The sequence below is a fragment of the Nannospalax galili genome, unplaced genomic scaffold, assembly GCF_000622305.1.
Source record: "Nannospalax galili isolate Female #2095 unplaced genomic scaffold, S.galili_v1.0 scaffold406, whole genome shotgun sequence".
NCBI classification, from domain to species: Eukaryota; Metazoa; Chordata; class Mammalia; order Rodentia; family Spalacidae; genus Nannospalax; species Nannospalax galili.
The window spans coordinates 6453659-6471711 of NW_008357033.1; the positions used below are offsets into that span (position 1 = coordinate 6453659).

An 18053-nucleotide genomic window follows, 5' to 3' on the forward strand; every position below is an offset into this window, starting at 1 on the left:
CTTTTATGGAAGGTATTTTTTTTTCTTTGTACAGAGAAATAAGACCCAGAAAGGAATAAGTCACTTGGCAAACTTATAAAGCCAAAATTACTCTAAATCACATTGCCTCTACATAAAATGGACTATTAATATGAGGAAGAGCTAGTTTGATTTTCTCTTCCACAGCCAGTCTAGAAATCTTGGAGAGCAGTAGAAACTTTTAGCCAGAGAGACCTTACAGTGTGGGAGAAAGAGGCATGAGCAAGGACTGAGGTCTGGGAGCTGCTGTAGTTGAGGAGGGGTTGGGTTCCTGAGCTTTACTTGTTCAGCTCTTTCTTGTGTGTGGCTTGCAACATCTGGAATCCCAGTGTTCTACAGAAAACAGACTAAAAAGGTGATGTTATTTGAGTGTGTTGTCAATCCCAGAAGAGTACATATGAGCCATCTATAAAATGTCTTTTCTGGGAACCTCCCCTTTCTTCTCAATCATATGACCTTCCTCCTATAAATATGCCCTAACCCACTCCATCCCCAATACTTGTCAGAATTTTGTTCTCTCATGACTACACAGGGTGATGCCACTATTATCTTTTACTGGGTGATTCTACTAACTTAGCCTTGTGACTGAACCTCGCTGTGCTTCTGTGTCTGTTAACTGTGATTAATAAGTATATGCCATCACTTTGCCAACCTGGTTGTTATAGTTCCCTGGTATCTGAAACCTCCTAAAGGAGATTGTTCCATGCTCTCATTTCCTAAACTGTGGCAGAGGCCAGGAAAGGGAGGGACAGAGAGAGCCTTTAGCTAGGGCTTTGTACCCTCATGGGATCTGGGATCTGGTGAGGGTTCATACTCTCACCCATTCACAATCCCAGCACATTGCCTTTGGCATCCCATGAGAACAGCAGGATTCACTGGCCACACACCAAGTTCTCCCTGCAGTCTCACTAAGCAGTTGCCACATAAATGCTATTTTACTTGTTTTTCTCAGCTTATTAGTAGAAGTGGGAAAGTTTGTTGACCATGAGAGGAGCAATCAAAGGTGATTGCTTTGGCTCATGTTTCTAAATTTCTTACTGTAGATGCTCTTGATGTAAGGAGAGGCTTCTGGTGGGTTAGAAAAGGCTTTGCCTTGCCCTAGCATGACTCTGAGCATGTCCTCTGTCTCCAAAACTGGCCAGGGCAGGCCACCAGATTTTAGAAGCAGAATTAGGTCTGTCAATGAAAGCATCTGTCCAGAGAAAGCAAGAATGCCACCATCCATTATTGCTCCAAATTTATCTGAATTCTCATCAGTCTTTCTGGGTTGTTTTAGGAGACTGATGGGCTAGGGTTAAATAAAAACATTTAATATCCAGAAGAGATAGGGATAACACATTATTCAAATAGATCTTGAAATCCCATTCTTCAATGAATTCCTGCCATTGGATAACTATTTTTAATGAACCTCTGTCTATTCACTATCAACAGCATACAGGTTCCCATATTCATTGTTTGGTCTGCATAGAGGAAATAGCCCTTATCAGATATCACCTTTGTTTAATTGGTAACTGTGTACTTGTGACTTAGTCTAAGTTTCCAAGGAGGCAGAGGTTAGATGCCAAGCCTAGTACCTTGAACAGACAGGGAGTACTGGCAGTTGAGTGGGGAGACTGAGCTCTCAGGGACCCAACTAGAGCCTGGGAACTGGCTGTCATTTTAGTCTTGGCTGTCCCAGGGTCCTGGGAGTCTGCCGGGGGCCTTCCTGGCAGCTGTGTGGTGTCTGTGTAACTCACCCACACATAGGGAAGATAGGGCCCCACATGCCTTGGTGCCATGCCAGAGTGTGGGCTGCAGCAGGACAGAGGTCTTCAGGCAGATCTGGCATCAGCTCCCTGGGGATGATGGAGAGCCTTAGAAGCCCAGGCAGAGAAGAAATCCAGTCAGGCCCAGGTAGAGGAAGGTTAGGTGAGGTGATGGGAAGACTTTGAGAATAAAGGAAATGTCGGGGCGGGGGGGTCAGCCTTAACAACCAAAAGTAGATTGAAGAACCAAGGATGATAAAAAGTGCGGAGTATAATGGAGGATACAGTGGGCAAGGAAAAAAAGGGACCTGGTGCTCTCCCAATATAGCCTCAACACTAGGTATGATCAGGGAGCCTGCACTTTCCTTTGCTTCTCTAGCATCAGTGTCCTTACTTGAAAACCAGGAGACCTGGTTTGGAGACCCTCTGAAGTTTTTTTCAACAATAAAATCTTGGGGGCTGAGTTCTGGAAGAGGACTTAGAATTCTAGTTGTCAATTATGTGTCACTGAAGGTATGGCCCAGATATTCCAAAGCTTTCTAGCATTTTAATCATATCTTCACCCATGAAGGACCACAACCACTGAAACTGCAGTTTAATAATGGAATTTAAGAAGAAATTTAATAAAGGGTTGTTCTTTGTGATACAAAATGTGAAGAACTCAGACAGGCATGGTGGCACATGCCTTTAATCCCAGCACTCGGAGGCAGAGACAGGTGGATCTCTGTGAGTTTAAGGCCAGCCTAGTCTGCATAGTGAGTTCTAGGCCACCTGGGGCTACAGGGAGACCCTGTCTCAGAACAAACAAACAAAATGTGAAAAACTCATCGACTTTAACCTTCTCCCTTTATGTCTGAAGAAAATGAGGCCTGGAGAGATCTTTTGCCTAAGGATACCTAGCAATTTAATAGGAAAACAAAAACCAGAAGACTCCAGTTTGCTAATGACCTAATTCTGAGCTTTAAGTACTCTAAGCCCTCCTCCCTTGCATGGCTCATGTACTAATAATAGGGCTTAAACTGTTGCAAAAGGTCCTAGCTTTCCTGTCTCTGATAAGCAGAAGGCAAGTTTTCCCTGGTAGCCAATTTGGAGTGTGAATCCATTCAGTAGCCCTAAAGAGAAGATGCTGTATTTCCCCTGCTGCAGATGCTGGGGGTGGGGTTGCAGAGTATATGTGGATGAAGTGGGAGAACCCTGTCCTTCCTGTGAGAAGAACATGGTCTCTGCAAAACTTGAGAAGCAGGTTTGTGAAGGAATTGGAAGAAATACAGATTGGGAATAAAGGACCTTGGCTATGAACCCAACTCAAGTACTGTGTGACCTTGGACAACTGACCTCCCTGGTTCTCAGTTTCTTCATTTATGAAGGGTCAGGGAGTGCTGAATGTGCACCGAAAACCTTCCAACCCTAACATGGTAAACAGTTGAACCTTGCCTTTTCTCCTTAACACTTCTTAGTTTGTCATGGGGACCTTTCTAGCTAGTTCAGTACTTGGATGAGTAAGTTGGTCGCAGAAAGATGATTCTGTCTTACTGTGGCCCTCCAGATCTTCCTGGGACAGCCTCGTTCATGGCACCACCTGCAGGCTCTGGTGACTCTGCAGCACACAGGGAAAAGTTGCCATTTGTTTCTTTGCCCAGCATATGAACTTCTAGGACCTGGTGTCTGTTACTTCTCCAGCTTTACCTTGCATCATTATTCAGAGAGCATGTATTTGGGGTTAGAAACCCAACCTAAGTTTTAATACTAGCTTCATCTCTTTTCAGTTCTGTTACTGATTTTTGTTTTGTTTTGTTTTGTTTTTTGTAAACAAGATTTTACCATGTAGCCCAACCTGATGGCCTAGAGCTCACTATGTAGGCCAGGCTGGCCTCAGAATTCTAATCCTCCCGCTTCTGCTAAGTGTTCAGATTACAGATATGCCCCACTACCCCAGCCCCAGTTCTGTAATTTTAGTGATGTTTCCAATCCTTCTCAGCCTTGTCAGTTTGATAAGAAAATTAAATTTAAAAAGCCACTAAAACAAGTAGGTACTCAGTAAATGCTAGCTTCCTCTCTGCCTTCTCCAACGAAAGCATGTGTTCCTTGAATAGAAATTGTACGTACCTTTCTCTTATATCACCAATGTGTTTAGCACAATGTCTTCCACAGAAAAAACACTCAGAATCTATTTGATGAACTGATGTTTTGTCTGTTTGTTCTGGAAGCTGAAGATAAGCTGGCATTTTTCTTGTCTTTGCAGTTTGCCCAGATGGTGAGCATCTACAAGACACTGGGAGGGGAGACGTTCCCACTCATAGAGCAGACGTACTACCCCAACCACAGAGAGATGGTAGGTGGCTGAGTGAGGCCTTGGGTTTCTGTGGTTTCTACCCCTGCCTCAGTCACATGGTGCCTATGGGGCTCTGGCAAGGACCTCAGCCTCTGAACTCAAAATACTCCAGTAAGGAGGAACTATCTGACTACTTAGGGAGTGGGGCTGGAGTAGCTAGATTTTAGCCAACAACCTTTTGTTTTCAAATTCTGTAGACAGACTAGAGAAAAGCAGCAACAAAGGCAACAACAAAAGCAGCAACAAAAGGCAGGATAACAAACCTGTGGACTACCAGTCAGAAAGGCTCACTACTGTGAGTGTAGCTCTCTAGCTTTGCCACTTGTCATTGGACACATTACATTCCCTCACTGTATATCTATTTCCCAACTATACAGTCAGGTGGACATAACTGCCCTTGACCAAGATATCCAATATGATTCAAAATTTAAGTCAGGTTCTTAAGTTCTTTCTGGTATGAAGCACTCCTGAGATAAAAGATATGGTTGTTATTATTCATCAGACTCCATTTCCTGGGCTACCTCCAAATTGAAATAAGGCAGTTAACACTACACCTTCTCTGAGTCCATCCTAGGCAATCAGAAGGAAGAGAGAGATGGAATGGTTGGTTGGTGAAGCTGTAATAATGCTTTTTCATTCAGGGCAACTGGAGTTTACTTTCCCATCTTCTTCCCTCTCCCACACCCTCTGCCCAAGGCTGGTGTGTGTGTGTGTGTGTGTGTGTGTGTGTGTGTGTGTGTGTATCTCGCACCCGCTCTCCGCGGCTGGTGTGTGTGTGTGTGTGTGTGTGTGTGTGTGTGTGTGTGTGTGTGTGTGTGTGTGTGTGTATGTGTGGATTATCACCTGATAATCCTGCTTGAAGACTCACTGCCAAAGCCTTCCAAGTGCTGTGTTCTGGGACAGAGATCATGTTTGTTCCCTTCCCCTCCTCCTCCAAAAGGGATCTTCATTGTAGCATTTGAATCCAGCACCTTCTGGCATAGTACACATTTTCCTGCTCACCGGCTTGTCACATATAGAAAGTAAAACATAGGCCTGGGCCTTAAACAGAACCATTTCCATCATCTTCACCTGAGCTTTCCCAGGAAGAGGCTCTGGAATTTTAAGCTCTTGTCCTTAACAAATCAGAGAGGCTAATCTTGGGGCTTTCCCATTTCCCTCTATACAAGAAAGATGTACAAAGGCTGAAGAACCTTAAGGGACTTGTATCTGTAGATCTCAGAGAATCCAAGGCACAGTGGTAAGGGGACTGAGCTGAAGAGTGGAAATACTCTCTGAGAATCAAAGTTGGCTTTTTTCTGGTATAACATCTAACAGGGATAGCCGCTGAAAAAAATTCCAGCAAGTGCAAAGTGTATTTCCCCTCTAGCATCTCCCCCCAGAGGGTCCTTGTATTATTTCTCCTCTGTCCTCTGCTGAAATTTGTTCTCAGGAGATGATTGCCTATCTGAGGTTTCAAAAAGCTAATGAAGTTAGGGTTTCAGCTCTGCAAGGGAAAAATGTTTTGTTGTTTTACTTTTTTTGTTTTTGTTGCTATTACTTAAAAACAAAATTCTGAAGTAGGAACAAAGGCATTAGCAACCTAAAGGAAGCAGAAGAGAAGCACTGTGAGCATCAATTGAGGGCATTGAAGATATTAAACCTGGAAGAGAAATACCTACTCTTGTCCAAAGATGTGTGCTAATTGGGCCAGACCTTCTACCAGGAATAGTATCAGGGAATGTGCAGGATAGGGAGAGAGGGTAGACTATTCTAGTCTCACAGTGAGTGCTTGTCCTCTAAGCTACTTCTTCAAGCAGAGGAAAGTATGTCAGAGGACTGGGCTAAGGGAGAGAGCAGCAGTAGAGGATATGTAGCTTTAGTGTATTGTTCATTTCATTCCAACCCATCAGCCCACTCATACAGTCAGCTCACCTACTAGTATCACATATCATAAGACTGTACCATCTCATAACAGTTACCATTTCTCCCTTACCCTATCAGTTAAAGAAAAAGAAAAGACACTTTCCTCGGAGAGGAAATAGTCCTGACTGTAGAAAACACCCCAACACAGAATAAAAACTTTCAGTAAAAGGCATAAACTAAATTAATAGGATTTGAGATGCAGAGGAGAAGGGCTGAGGGAAAAACAGAAAAGTCATACTACCTTCCCCAGCCTTTAATAAGTTGTGGGCTGGAGATGTGGACAAAAGCTGTCGCATGCCCCATGCCACCATGATGCTGGCCAGGCAATTCACTTGTCACTTCCCATTGGCAGCAGCATGGCAGGTGGTAATGATCAGAGTACCACAGGGAACTGGCTTGGTCTTTAGGACTCTTCAAAAGATGTGGTGGTCACTGGTTCCTACTAGGGCTGGATGATGTCAGCATACTCCTTCCTGAGGTGCAGATGGCCTCGGTACCAGCTGCAGGTGCCATCAACATGCTTCATGCAGACGTAATACTGAGCCTGGTACCCATAGAGCTTCCGTTCCAACAGCCAGTCTGTCCAAAGGCACTCATTGGGGGCTGAGATAGTACAGGGCACTGCATAACAAGTTGTGATCTAGTCGTGAACACACAACAGCAAAGTGAGTAGAAAATCCTTTACCGTTGCTGCCTTTCACCCTCTTGCATATCCTCACTGCCCATCTCAACTGCCCCCTGTCTTATGAAGCCTTTCCTAGTCCCAAATTTCCTCCTGAATTGTCCTTCCCCATGCTCTTTGTGAATAGTGTTATCTTGAATGAACTTTGATGGACCCTGTTCTATCACTGACTATGAGAGCCTCTAGAGCTTCATTACTTTACCTCAAAATGGAAATCCTCATTACTTATGAATTTATTATGGACTAAATTAAAATTTTGAAATAAATTAACTATTACAGAGCCTGACCAAGATTATTCTTTCTGCCTGCCTGTTTTCTGCTCCCTTTTTCTTTTTATTAAAAGACAGTGTCTCATGATGTTGCCCAACCTGATCTCAGATTTGGAATTCTCTGCCTTAGCCTCCTGAATGCTGCTATTGCAGGAGTATACCACCATGCCCAGCTTGGATTCTCTTTAGATGGTGGCTATCTTGGTCTGCCTTATATGATAGCTTACTTCCCAGCCAAAATGTGCTTTGAGATAAGGTACTATGGACTCTGTTGCTTTCCCATCCCAAATGTCCATGGCACAATTTAAGTATAGGAAGCGGATAAATAACATGTGAAAGAACACATAAGACCTCGAGGCTCCAGACTCATTCCCCACCCCCAAGAGACCTTGGAAATGGGTATTCCCTTACTTGGCAGCCACAGTTCTGATGGTAGTAATGATTCAGACTTTCCCTCTGTACCAAAGACAGGTCCTCCCAGGGCTCAATGTAGTTGCACAGATGGATGAAGACTTTCCCATCACTGAGAACCTGGCCTTCATGGGAGAGATAGAAGAGTATAAAGTCAGGAGTCTTCTCTTAGAGCTCCAGGGGTCCCAATCATTAAAAAGCCTAGAATTGCAACTCTTATAATGGCCTTTTCTTTTCTTTTCCTTTTTTGTGCTGGAGATTGAACCCATGCCTCATGTATGCTAAATACACAGTCTGCAACACTGAGTAAACCCCAATCTCAAATGGCTTTATAATGCAGTAGCAACTTAGGACTCAATGAAGGGATCAGATAAATCCCTATAACCTTTATAGCAAAGAGACTACTAATGCATTCATTATGTTTGCGCAAGGCAGAATTATGATAAGTTCTGGTAAAGGCCTGGCTAGTTGGACCTGTCAGTACATGCCTACAACCCTAGCACTCAGGAGACTGGAATAAGTATCAAAAGTTTGAGGCCAGTTTGGGTTACATAGCAAGACCCTATCTCAAACTGAGTAAAAACAAGATAAGTAGACCAACCAGCTGCAGAGTTGGCACTGTGGCTCAGTGATCAAGCACTTGCTTAGCATGCATGAGGGCTCGAGTTAGATCCATCATAGAAAAAATTGAGTGGAACCCCTTCTTTTCTATTATATTCTAGCTGTGTCCACTTAAAGAATGCCACACAACCTCTCAGATGGAGGATGGGAACAATAAAGCTGTTGTTAGGATCAAATGAGAGAATGTGTATAGAGTTCTCAGTACAGCTGTAGGCCCACAGAAGATATTAAAAAATAATAGGTTCCCTAACATTTTCCATCCCTTTCTAATACCCACACCAGCCTCTCTTGCCTCACTGATGCCTACCTTGGTATTTCCCTTAAAGAAAGTTCCCCTCTTTACTTACCAGGCTCCTTCTAATCTTTCATAGATCTTTTTAAATATATCTTGTCCTCAAAGCCATCCCTGACAATGTGAGCCCTCACCTCTCCTAGAACTTCAGACACTCCACCACTTATTCACTAAGCAGCAGCTATAACCTAGTACCAAGGATGCAGAAATAAATATGACAGGATCTCTGCCCCCAAGTAGGGGAGGCATAGTGAGCAGAAGTTCCTCGACTGTGTAATTGCACAGATATAAGAACAAAGGAAGGTATAATTCTCTCCTGATATGGAAGAGGTATGGGCAAAGGAAGTTTATCTCAGAGGAGATGATGCTTAGGTTATACCTTGAAGGGATGAGTAGGAATTCACATGCCAAACAAGTGGAAGAGCCTCTGAACACTGGGACTATCCTACACAAAGGCAGAGGACAGCCCAACACTGCAACTATAAGTATTTCATTTTGGCTCTTGGGGGAGAAAAAGACAAGGGGCTATCACTGACAAGTAACAGAAAAGGCTATGAAGGTTGGCAGTATTCTGATGAAAAAGGACTTTTCTCTTCAGGCAAAAGAGCTTTTGGCTTCTCCTGAAGGCTTGGGTATCCTTTTCCATAGTTACATTTTATCATGTGTCCCACTCTTGGTTATACTTGACCTCCTTGAGAATAAAAAACTTAATACAAACAAATAAACAAGCAAACTTGTTTTCTGCTTCCCCCATGCACCTCAGTGCCTAGAAAAGGTGAGATACACAAAGAGTGGATGCTCAGCAAAGGAGTGCGGTATCAGGAGATTTAAAAGACCTAGTCTGCTCACCCTGGGAACTTGGAGGGGGTGCAGCGGGGTTCAATGCCCTACCTCTGCAGAGGCTGCCCAGGGCAGCACAATCCCACATCCTCAGAGCTCAGAAGACCATTTTCTTGTGCCCTCTAGTTCCTGTCACTCCTCAAGAGCCATGTCTGGAGTGTGAACTCTTTGAGGACTATGACCCATTCCTGACTCTTCATTTTCCTGCTCAAGGCCTGGCAGTCTATAGTAGCCAGTCATGCACTGCTGAATCCTTGGAGGAATAGTGGAATTCCTCTACTTGTTCTCCCTGCAGGCTATGCTCTTTATTTTCCTCGCTTTCTTTATAGATTATTTTCCATCTAGGGCAGTTTAGGTCCTACTCAAACAGTGAAGCTTCCCTAATTATTCATAGCCACACCAACACCTCCTTTCCCTGAACTCCAAAATAATTCATTGTTGTAGTCATTCATTGATGGAATCATATTCTTGGGTATATGAGGTGGGTGACTCTTCCCCTGTTATATCCCAACCAGTTCAGTATGGACGAAGCTTGTCTAGGCCCATGTTTATGGAGATTGAACTGTGTTAGATTCAAGACTTATATTAGGGTTTGTGCAAAGGGCAGAGATGAGCACATAAAGAATAGTTTCAGGAGATATATTGTGGCTTAAGATGATAAAAATCTTACACTGAGTATAACTGTTTCAAAATGGAGCTAGTAGTCCTAGACTGTTAGAGCAGCCTGTCCTTTAAATAGTGAAGCAGTGGCCAGGATTACTGTAACAAGGATTCCTGAGCTGCAAGTGAGGTTTCATTGCTCCTGACTAAAAGGCCATATGACTAGGACAACTCTTTTCTGTCCCTAAGAAATTGACACCTGATTCAGCCTACTACTCAGAGAAGGCCCTGGCCTCTCTCTTACTACTGTCCTTGGTACCAACTCCATCAACGTCGGTTCCCTGTCTTTAACTTACCAGTTAAAAGGTACTGCTTCTGGCTGTTGGTTTCTAGTTTCACACCACAGAGGGAAGAGTCAAAAGGTGTATAGATATACTGAATATCCTTGACCTTCTCAAACCCTTTAAACATCTGAAAGGCAATTACAAAAAGCAATATTGGGTCAGTAAGTATAATTTGTATATCAACAGGTAAAAATGTCTTATTTCTTTCTAAAAATTTAAGCAAAAGTTTGGTTCAGTATTTGGTACACAGGTGACCCTGCTGGGTTATATTTGTTTTTAAAAAGTAAGTCTAGGGGCTAGAGAGATGGCTTAGCGGTTAAGAGCACTGACTGCTCTTGCAGAGGACCTGGGTTCAATTCCCAACACCCACATGGCAGCTACGAACTGTCCTTAACTCCAGTTTCCAGGGGAATCTGAAGCCCTCTTCTGACCTCCGTGGCGTTGCATGACACGGGTACACTCACATACATGCAGGCAATACACTCATACACATAAAATAAAAATAATAATTTTTTTTAAAGTAAGTCTAAACCTTGATTAATTCCAGTGAGATGGAAGGTACTCCATCAGTCCCATGTACAAAGAACTATAGGACCAGAAAGATAGTGAGTCCCCACCCTGTATCCAGAATCCACTTGGATTCTGTGGGCCCAGCCCCCAGGAAATTGATATAGTTCTACTGCAGCATGTCCACAGGGATCACTGAGCCAGATTGCCTAAATATTACTAGGTTCATCCCTCCCAAAGCACAGACCCTCTTCCATCCATTAACCCATCATGAGCTAACACCCTGTCCTGCCCCTATGTACCTTTATCTGTTTGATTTCATACTGGATCAGTTTTTGAATGTCAGCAGGGTCTTCACTGGCAGGAACTACCTTCTCACTGGAGATTTTGGCTCGGATTACTGTACAGAAGAGGAGGGAACCTTCAGCACTGTGGGAATACTCTGAGGTCCCCCCAGTGGCAGGGGAATTTTTGGTTCAAGTGTTACTGGAGTCTGAGATATGTGGTTCATGTGAGAGAAGGAACTTGGAAATTTGTTCTGTAGTGAGCTGCAGGCCCCAAACCCTTCAGGGCTGTAAGGTCCCCAAACTCTGTGCTCTTTCTGCCTGTTAACCTATAGATTTCTAGAGCCCAAGGTCTCTGTATCCCTGGGTGTAGTGAGCAGGGAATAGGAGCCCCTTCAAGGTATTTGGTATGAGACTCATCTATTTATGTAGCCCAGAGTCTCACAACTCACATAGAAGTGATATTAATAAATGTGAAGTCATAAATTTTTCTGACCCTCCACTAAAGTTCGTCTCTTGCCAAATGGGCACTAATCAAAAACTGAACTTTTTTCATTTTGTTTGTTCCATTTGGAGTTTGTTTTTGTTTTTGTTTTTACCAGTACTGAGGATTGAATTTAAGGCCTCACATATGAGAGGCAGGTGCCTTACCACTCAATTACATCACTAGACCTATTAAAACTGTCTATAAAGTTCTTCCTCTCTGCCTGGCCTTACATTAGGCACAAGGCTCATAGATGTGATTATGACAGGGTCCTCATTCTGCAGAAGTCTTGATCTAGTGGAGAACATCCTTTAAAAATCATGGAAGCATGAATATGTCAGAGATGTGGTAGCACCAAAGAATTAAGATGTCATCATAAAAATGGGGACCTGAGCTACACCTTGAAGAATGAGCAGGAGTTTGCCAGGAAGTTAAAGGTATGAAAGAAGGGCATCCAGGAAGAGGGGAGAGAAAAGACAAAGGGTGTGTGTTGGCATGGGGACATGTTGGCAACTTCAGTTATAGGCAGGGAAAGAGACAGGTGTTACAATGAAAACCACCCCACACCACCCCATCCCAGTAGTTTTGAATGTTCACTGTATAACTCCACTGAGAGCTTGTCCTGTGCCTGGGGAGAGGATAACTACTCTGGAGTTCCATGACAGGATATTTATTTTCTTACAGATCAAGCTTTGTACTTCCAAGGTTAATAAAGCAAAAGCCATTTCTGATCCATCAGCTTCAACAGGAGGCAACCATATAGGATTTGAGCTCCACTCCTGCCCTCAGATTCCAGTCTACAACTCAGCCCAGCATCAGTTTTCCCACAAGCACCCCCTGCTGTGGACCTCAAGGGCCTTGGACTCACCTAGAGCTGAGTGACAGATGTGCTGCTGGGGATGCGCTGGGGCACAGCTGCACGCTTCGCCCAGCCCTGGGGGCCACAGCAACGCCAGCAGCCGGAGCACCAGCGCCCAGCTCAGCGCAGCCAGGGGGCTCCAGGGCATGACACTGCAGAGCCCCGACTGAGCCTGTGGGGGTCTGTCCGTAGTAGCAAACAGCCCCTCCAAAACTCCTTCAGAGAACCTCATGCAGTCCCAGTCTTTATGAGCTGGCTTTAGAGCCAATCCCGCCCCAAGGACTCCACCCTCCTTTGGCACCCGGCCACTCACGGCCACAGGACCTAAGGCCCTCCTGACCAACAGACTTAGTAAGAGGCAGAGAGAAGCCTGCAGAGCCCAGTGATTAAGCAGTCTGGAAGTAGGGGGAAGGCACTACTGGGAGAGGGACCGCTGTTAAGGGCAGAAAGACAAAAAACAAAACAAAAAAGACGAGTGCAAAGGCATGAAGGCAGAAAGATGAGGGATTGGGACTCAAGCCGGAGCAAGTGAGGAGAGTCATAGACATAGAGAGAGACACAAGCCAAATCAGAGGCAGACAGAATTACAACAGGCAAAAGAGACAGTGACAGAGGAGGACGGACCCCTTGCTGAGCTGCATACTGGGAATGAGACAAGCTACTCAGGGCTTCTTTCAGCTGCAGGAAGTGTTTTCAATGCCCTATTTATGAGGCTCCAAAGCAACAGCAAACAGTCAGGGAATAGGACAGAGAAAGTTGGGGTGTGTGTGTCTTGGCTCTGTCAGCTGGGGGGTGGGGAGGGATGTCAGAGAAAGTAGCCAGTGCTTTAAAACCCTTTCTCACAGTCAGAGCCTTAGACTCAGCAGATAGCTGGGGACAGTGCTGTTCACAGGGGCTTATAACACCAGGTGTCCTGTCTCTTAGGGCAGACTTTGAACCTCAAAGCTCTATCTCCAGGCCCTGGGCTGCACTGATTTTTATTGCATGTCATTGCCCCCTGGAAACTGTCATGTTTTAGAACGTGGAGCAGCTTAGCAAACAAGCAAGGTACTTGGTTGGGGTCATTGTGACTCAAGCCTTGTCCACTCTCAGAATAGTGCTCCAAGTATCTGAATAAAAAGAAACCCATGGAATTATTTTTGCTGCAGGATGTTTCTACCCAGCTAAACTGGAAAGTAGGAGGCTGGGTTCTGATTCTGACTGTCACTAGGTGGTTTTGTGACCTTTGCCTCTCTGAGCCTCAAATTTTTTCTCCATAAAATAGAATTGAATTATATGACACGCCCCCCATCCCTTGTTCCTTTTCTTCCTCCCCTTCCTTCATTTTGTAATCCAAAGGACCAAACCCACATATCTGGTCACACCTACATTCTGTAGGAATCTGACTCTTCTGCAGTTAATATTGTGTTCTTTAGAAGACATCCATTAGATGGTAGTAGTTATGTTTGAAAAGAAGGAACTTGGAAGAGAACCAAATCAGAAATATGTGTTACAGGTCCAGGCTGGTGTCTAGAGTGGTTCTTCATGTGATGTTCAGACCAAGATAGAGTTATTATTTGGAGGGGTCTTGAAAAGCACCAGAACCATCTTGTTACTTGACAGATATGAAGGCTGAGAGGTTCAATGACATAGAGTGACATGCAGAAGGTCAGTGGCAGAGAAACAAGACTCTGCATCTCCCAGTGTCTGATCTAGTACTCCTTCCATAGCATCATGTTACTACTTTTGCCTGCATTTTGTTACCACTTAAAATTCTGCTTTAGAGGGTAATTCTTCCTTTAAATCTTTTTTAAAAATATTTTATTCATTATTTTTATGTGTATGCATGTATTGCTTGCGTGTAGGTAAGTGCACCTGTGTCGTGCAATGCCTGTGGAGGACAGAAGAAGCTGTTGGATCCCCTGGAACTGGAGTTATGGACAGTTGTTAGCTGTCATGTGGGAGCTGGGATTCAAACCCGGGTCTTCTGCAAGAACAATCAGTGTTCTTAACCACTGATTTACCTCTCCAGCCCCTTCCTTAAAATCTTATTGCACCTCTATTAAATAGGACTACTTCAAGAAAGAGTTTACTTTCTTAAGGATGTCTTCCAAGAATAAACATACTGAATTCTTATGTCCTCTTCCAAACCCCCTTCTGGACAGAAATAGGCCTCGGCATACTGAGCTGTGTTTGATGGCAAGTTTGTGGTGTTGGTAAGTGGTAAAGAATGTGAAAGAGGAAGAGGAGGACAGTTAGGAGCAACACGGGAAAGCTGAGCATTTGAAGGGGAGAAGTAGTAGTAAGAGGAACATGGCTTAATGGACGTTAAGGTGCTAAAGATAGATTCTAAAAGTTTCTGGCTTATTAAGGTACAGTTTACATACAACAAAATTGACTCTTTTTTGGGTTTTTAAAAAACCGGTCCTACCAGGGTTATCTAATGCAGAAAAAGGTGAAAGAGTAAGATGTAGAGAACATCAGATAGAACAGGGTCCTCATGGTTCTGTCACTAGTACATGGTGTGGTCTTGGGAAAGTCACTGTCATTCTGTAAGCCCAGTTTGTAGACAAGTAGGTTGTACTAGTTCTTTAAAGGATCCTTCTAAGGGTACTCCCAAATAAGGTATTTGTGGGATTCCAAAGAGCGAAAGATACTGACCAGTTCTTTTTCTGCTTTCAGCTAACACTGCCTACATTCCCTGTGGTGGTGAAGATTGGTCATGCTCACTCAGGCATGGGCAAGGTAAGGCAGGAAGGCTGGCAGTGGTCTGGGGCCAAGCTGCTTTCAGAAATTTCATTTGTGAACTATTCTATTTCTTGTGTTAGTGAATTCTTTCCAAGGACATGATTGGGCCTTTTTGGGATCCATGAATTTTGCCCAAGCATTCAGTGGAGAATACAAGCAACCTGGTTGTTGGTCCCTTAGGTCTTCTGCAACAAGTATGATCCTGCGCTCTGAGAAAAGAGGCCAAAGACAAAGAAACTGCTAGGGAGATGTGACGTTCATGTTTTGTCTAGATTGCAAACAGTGTGGTTGGTTTGGAGACTTCAGGCTCTTGGGACTTCTCCATGTGTGTATGCATACGTCCTCCTTTCTCCCTGTCTGCCTTATATCAACATTAGGTCAAAGTGGAAAATCACTACGACTTCCAGGACATTGCTAGTGTGGTGGCCCTCACCCAGACCTATGCCACAGCAGAGCCCTTCATTGATGCCAAGTATGACATCCGGGTTCAGAAGATTGGCAACAACTACAAGGCTTACATGTGAGTGGGGAGACATGCTCAGCAGGGTCTCTTCATTTGTCCTCAGTAACCACCTCTTGGTTTAACCTCATCTGATTTGTAGGACAGGTAGCAGACAGGTAGGTAGCAGAGAGAGGATGTTACATCAGTCAGGGATCCTATAAGTCAGAGGAGGAGGGGATCTGTGAACAGAAATAAAATTATATTCTTTCCACTAGCCTCCAGGTGAAATTTTACTATCTCCTTTCTCTGTAGATACTGGCAAAGACTATAGACTACAGTAGTTGCAGTAATAGACCTTTTCACTAAAGGTAGTCACAGATATCTTGTATCACTGTGGTGATACAAGTTGCAACAGTTGTCTCCAAATACCAGTTCCTCTCTTGACTATTTTAAAATCGTGGTAGTTATTGGGCCTGTCACTATATCCTATTCACAGAAACACTTATTTTAATATTTCTTAAAACCAGTTGTATGCCTTTGCTCCTGTATACCTTATTTCATATATTACACACATTACATATTTTATACTGTGAAAGGCATCTGTATGCTTCACCATACTACAAGATCACAGAAGCAGTTAAGCCCCAAATGTAAATATCCAGCCCTAGAAATGTTACAGTACATTGAAAACCTAGCTTTTCCAAGAGTGGCTTACTTCTCTGTATAACTGTGTCTACTAGGAAGAGTTAGAATTCAGGAAGACAAGGGTATTCAAGGCTTGCCTACTTCTGTATTATATATAGTGGTGCAAATGGCTTATAATTCAAATTTTGACAATATTAACCTCTGGCTTTTTAAAAAGTTGTTTAGATGTATTTTTCTTTACAAATAAAGAACGTTATTAATGCATGAATTTAATCTTTGCCACACATACCTCCATCCCCACCCCTGTCTACCTCTGGAGGAAGGGAGGCACCTTCCCTGAACGCCTTTTCACATCCTCTTCCCACACTTCCCCAAAAAGTATGCTCTTCTCTAGACTGAATTTCTTATGGGTGAGAATGATAGAATCCCAACCTAGTAGGCAGTAGGCACCCACAAGCGTTCAGGAAGAAAGGTGGTAGTGGTTAGTGGGGTGCCTTTTTGGTTTAAGGGTTGGGTTTGTTTTGTTATTGTGTTTTAGTTTGGATCTCTCTTTCCTTCCCTCCTTCCCTCCCTCCCTCTTCTTTTGTGTTGCTAGGGTGTTAGGGGTTGAACTGAGGATCTTGTACATGCTTAGCACATACTCTTACTGTACTATACTACCAATCTAGAATCTGTTTTTAACTTTGTCTAGTTTCCTAGTTTTAAAATGTTAATTGTACATTTATAGTTTTCCTGCTTCCAAAGAGGATTTGAAGATTGCTTTAAGAATATACACAAAGACAGAATACTATTTTTTTTAAATAAATGTTCTTTTAATCAGCAATATTTTAGTATGTGGTTTTCATTCAGGATAGTTTTCAGGACCGAATTACAACTATCCTTGAGAATTTGCACTTAAACTGGTGCACATGTGTATGAACATGCTATAGCAAAACCTGTTACTTTGTATGTTAATTTTTTTTGGCTTTTAAAAAACTTTATTGAGAATTTCATACATGCATATAAGGTGTTTTGATCAAATCCATGCCTACTCCCTCCCCTTCAATACCTCCCATATCTCCTCATCACTTTTTTCTGACAACTTAGTGTACTCTTTTTTTTCTTTTATTCTTTTTTTCTCCCTCCCTCCCTTCCTTCCTTCCTTCCTTCCTTCCTTCCTTCCTTAAGCCAAAGACAATTTATTAGAGTATAAACTTCCTTTATTTCTTTCTTTCAACCCTAAAATCTTTTAGGGATTAGATAAAAGCTCCCAAATACTTTTGACATTTTTGGCCTTTGGAACAGAGTATGTTGCTAAGAGGCCCAAGGACTTTTGACTTTTAGCCAAGAAACTGGTTACTTTTCTTTGAAGTCTTTTTTACCCTAACTGTCTAGCCAATTCCTACCATCTATTCTTATCACACCATCCTCTGAAGAGGTTACCCAAATTGCTGATAGGTAATCAGGACACAGACCCTCTGGCTTCCATGCTGAACCGGGATACAGGGTGAGGCGATTGGGGTACCCCTTCAGTGGGTCTATCTAAGACTCCCAAATTGCAGAACTCTTATCTGTAGGGAGAAAAGAAAGTCCTTGACTGGTGAATAGGGGATGTGAAGAAGTAAAGGCAAGAGTAGTTAGCATTACAAGTTCTAGACAGGGAACCACAAAAAAGTCAGAACAGGACAAATTTCAAATTGGTTTATTTGTGCCAACTGTATGGTCTTAAACATGCAAAATGAAAGTATAACCAAAGATTAAAGTGATAAGTATATTTCTTTAAGAGTTCAAGGGATTACACCTCCCTGACATTAGACTTAAGTCCATATAAAATGTTATTTAGACAATTATTTCTCATTGATGATTTTGTTCTGAATATGAAAGTGCTGCTTAGTATATAAGACTTCAAATCTTGGTCTGCAATACTGTAGTGCCCACCTGTAACTAAGGGAGACAACCCACTATTGTTCTAAAATGATGGCTAAATTTGTTTTCTCCCCCTATCTAGAAGCCTTTGAGAGGGAACTGACACTGATTCTAACCACTCCAACAGCTATCAAAATACCT

General features: G+C 43.2%; 2 protein-coding genes across 3 annotated transcripts in view; one reads left to right on the forward strand and one right to left on the reverse strand.

The window, feature by feature from the left end:
- Positions 1 to 18053, forward strand: part of Syn2 (synapsin II) — a 192296-nt gene that overhangs the window by 126542 nt on the left and 47701 nt on the right. The window contains exons 5-7 of the mRNA XM_008854903.1: positions 4006 to 4095; positions 14855 to 14917; positions 15298 to 15440. Of these exons, the coding sequence (XP_008853125.1) occupies positions 4006 to 4095; positions 14855 to 14917; positions 15298 to 15440 (296 nt within the window). The remainder of the gene's footprint in view (positions 1 to 4005; positions 4096 to 14854; positions 14918 to 15297; positions 15441 to 18053) is intronic.
- On the reverse strand, positions 5938 to 12976 carry Timp4 (TIMP metallopeptidase inhibitor 4). 2 transcript variants are annotated; one of them, XM_008854902.3, is made up of 5 exons: positions 12203 to 12947; positions 10869 to 10966; positions 10072 to 10186; positions 7363 to 7487; positions 5938 to 6640 (listed from the first exon to the last, which is right to left on the reverse strand). In XM_008854902.3, exons 1-5 carry the CDS (start codon positions 12423 to 12425, stop codon positions 6443 to 6445), a joined length of 759 nt encoding a protein of 252 aa, XP_008853124.1. In that variant the 5' UTR covers positions 12426 to 12947; the 3' UTR covers positions 5938 to 6442. The 2 variants fall into 2 exon arrangements, with proteins under 2 accessions (XP_008853124.1, XP_029412935.1); XM_029557075.1 differs by having other exon boundaries at positions 6523 to 6621; positions 12203 to 12976.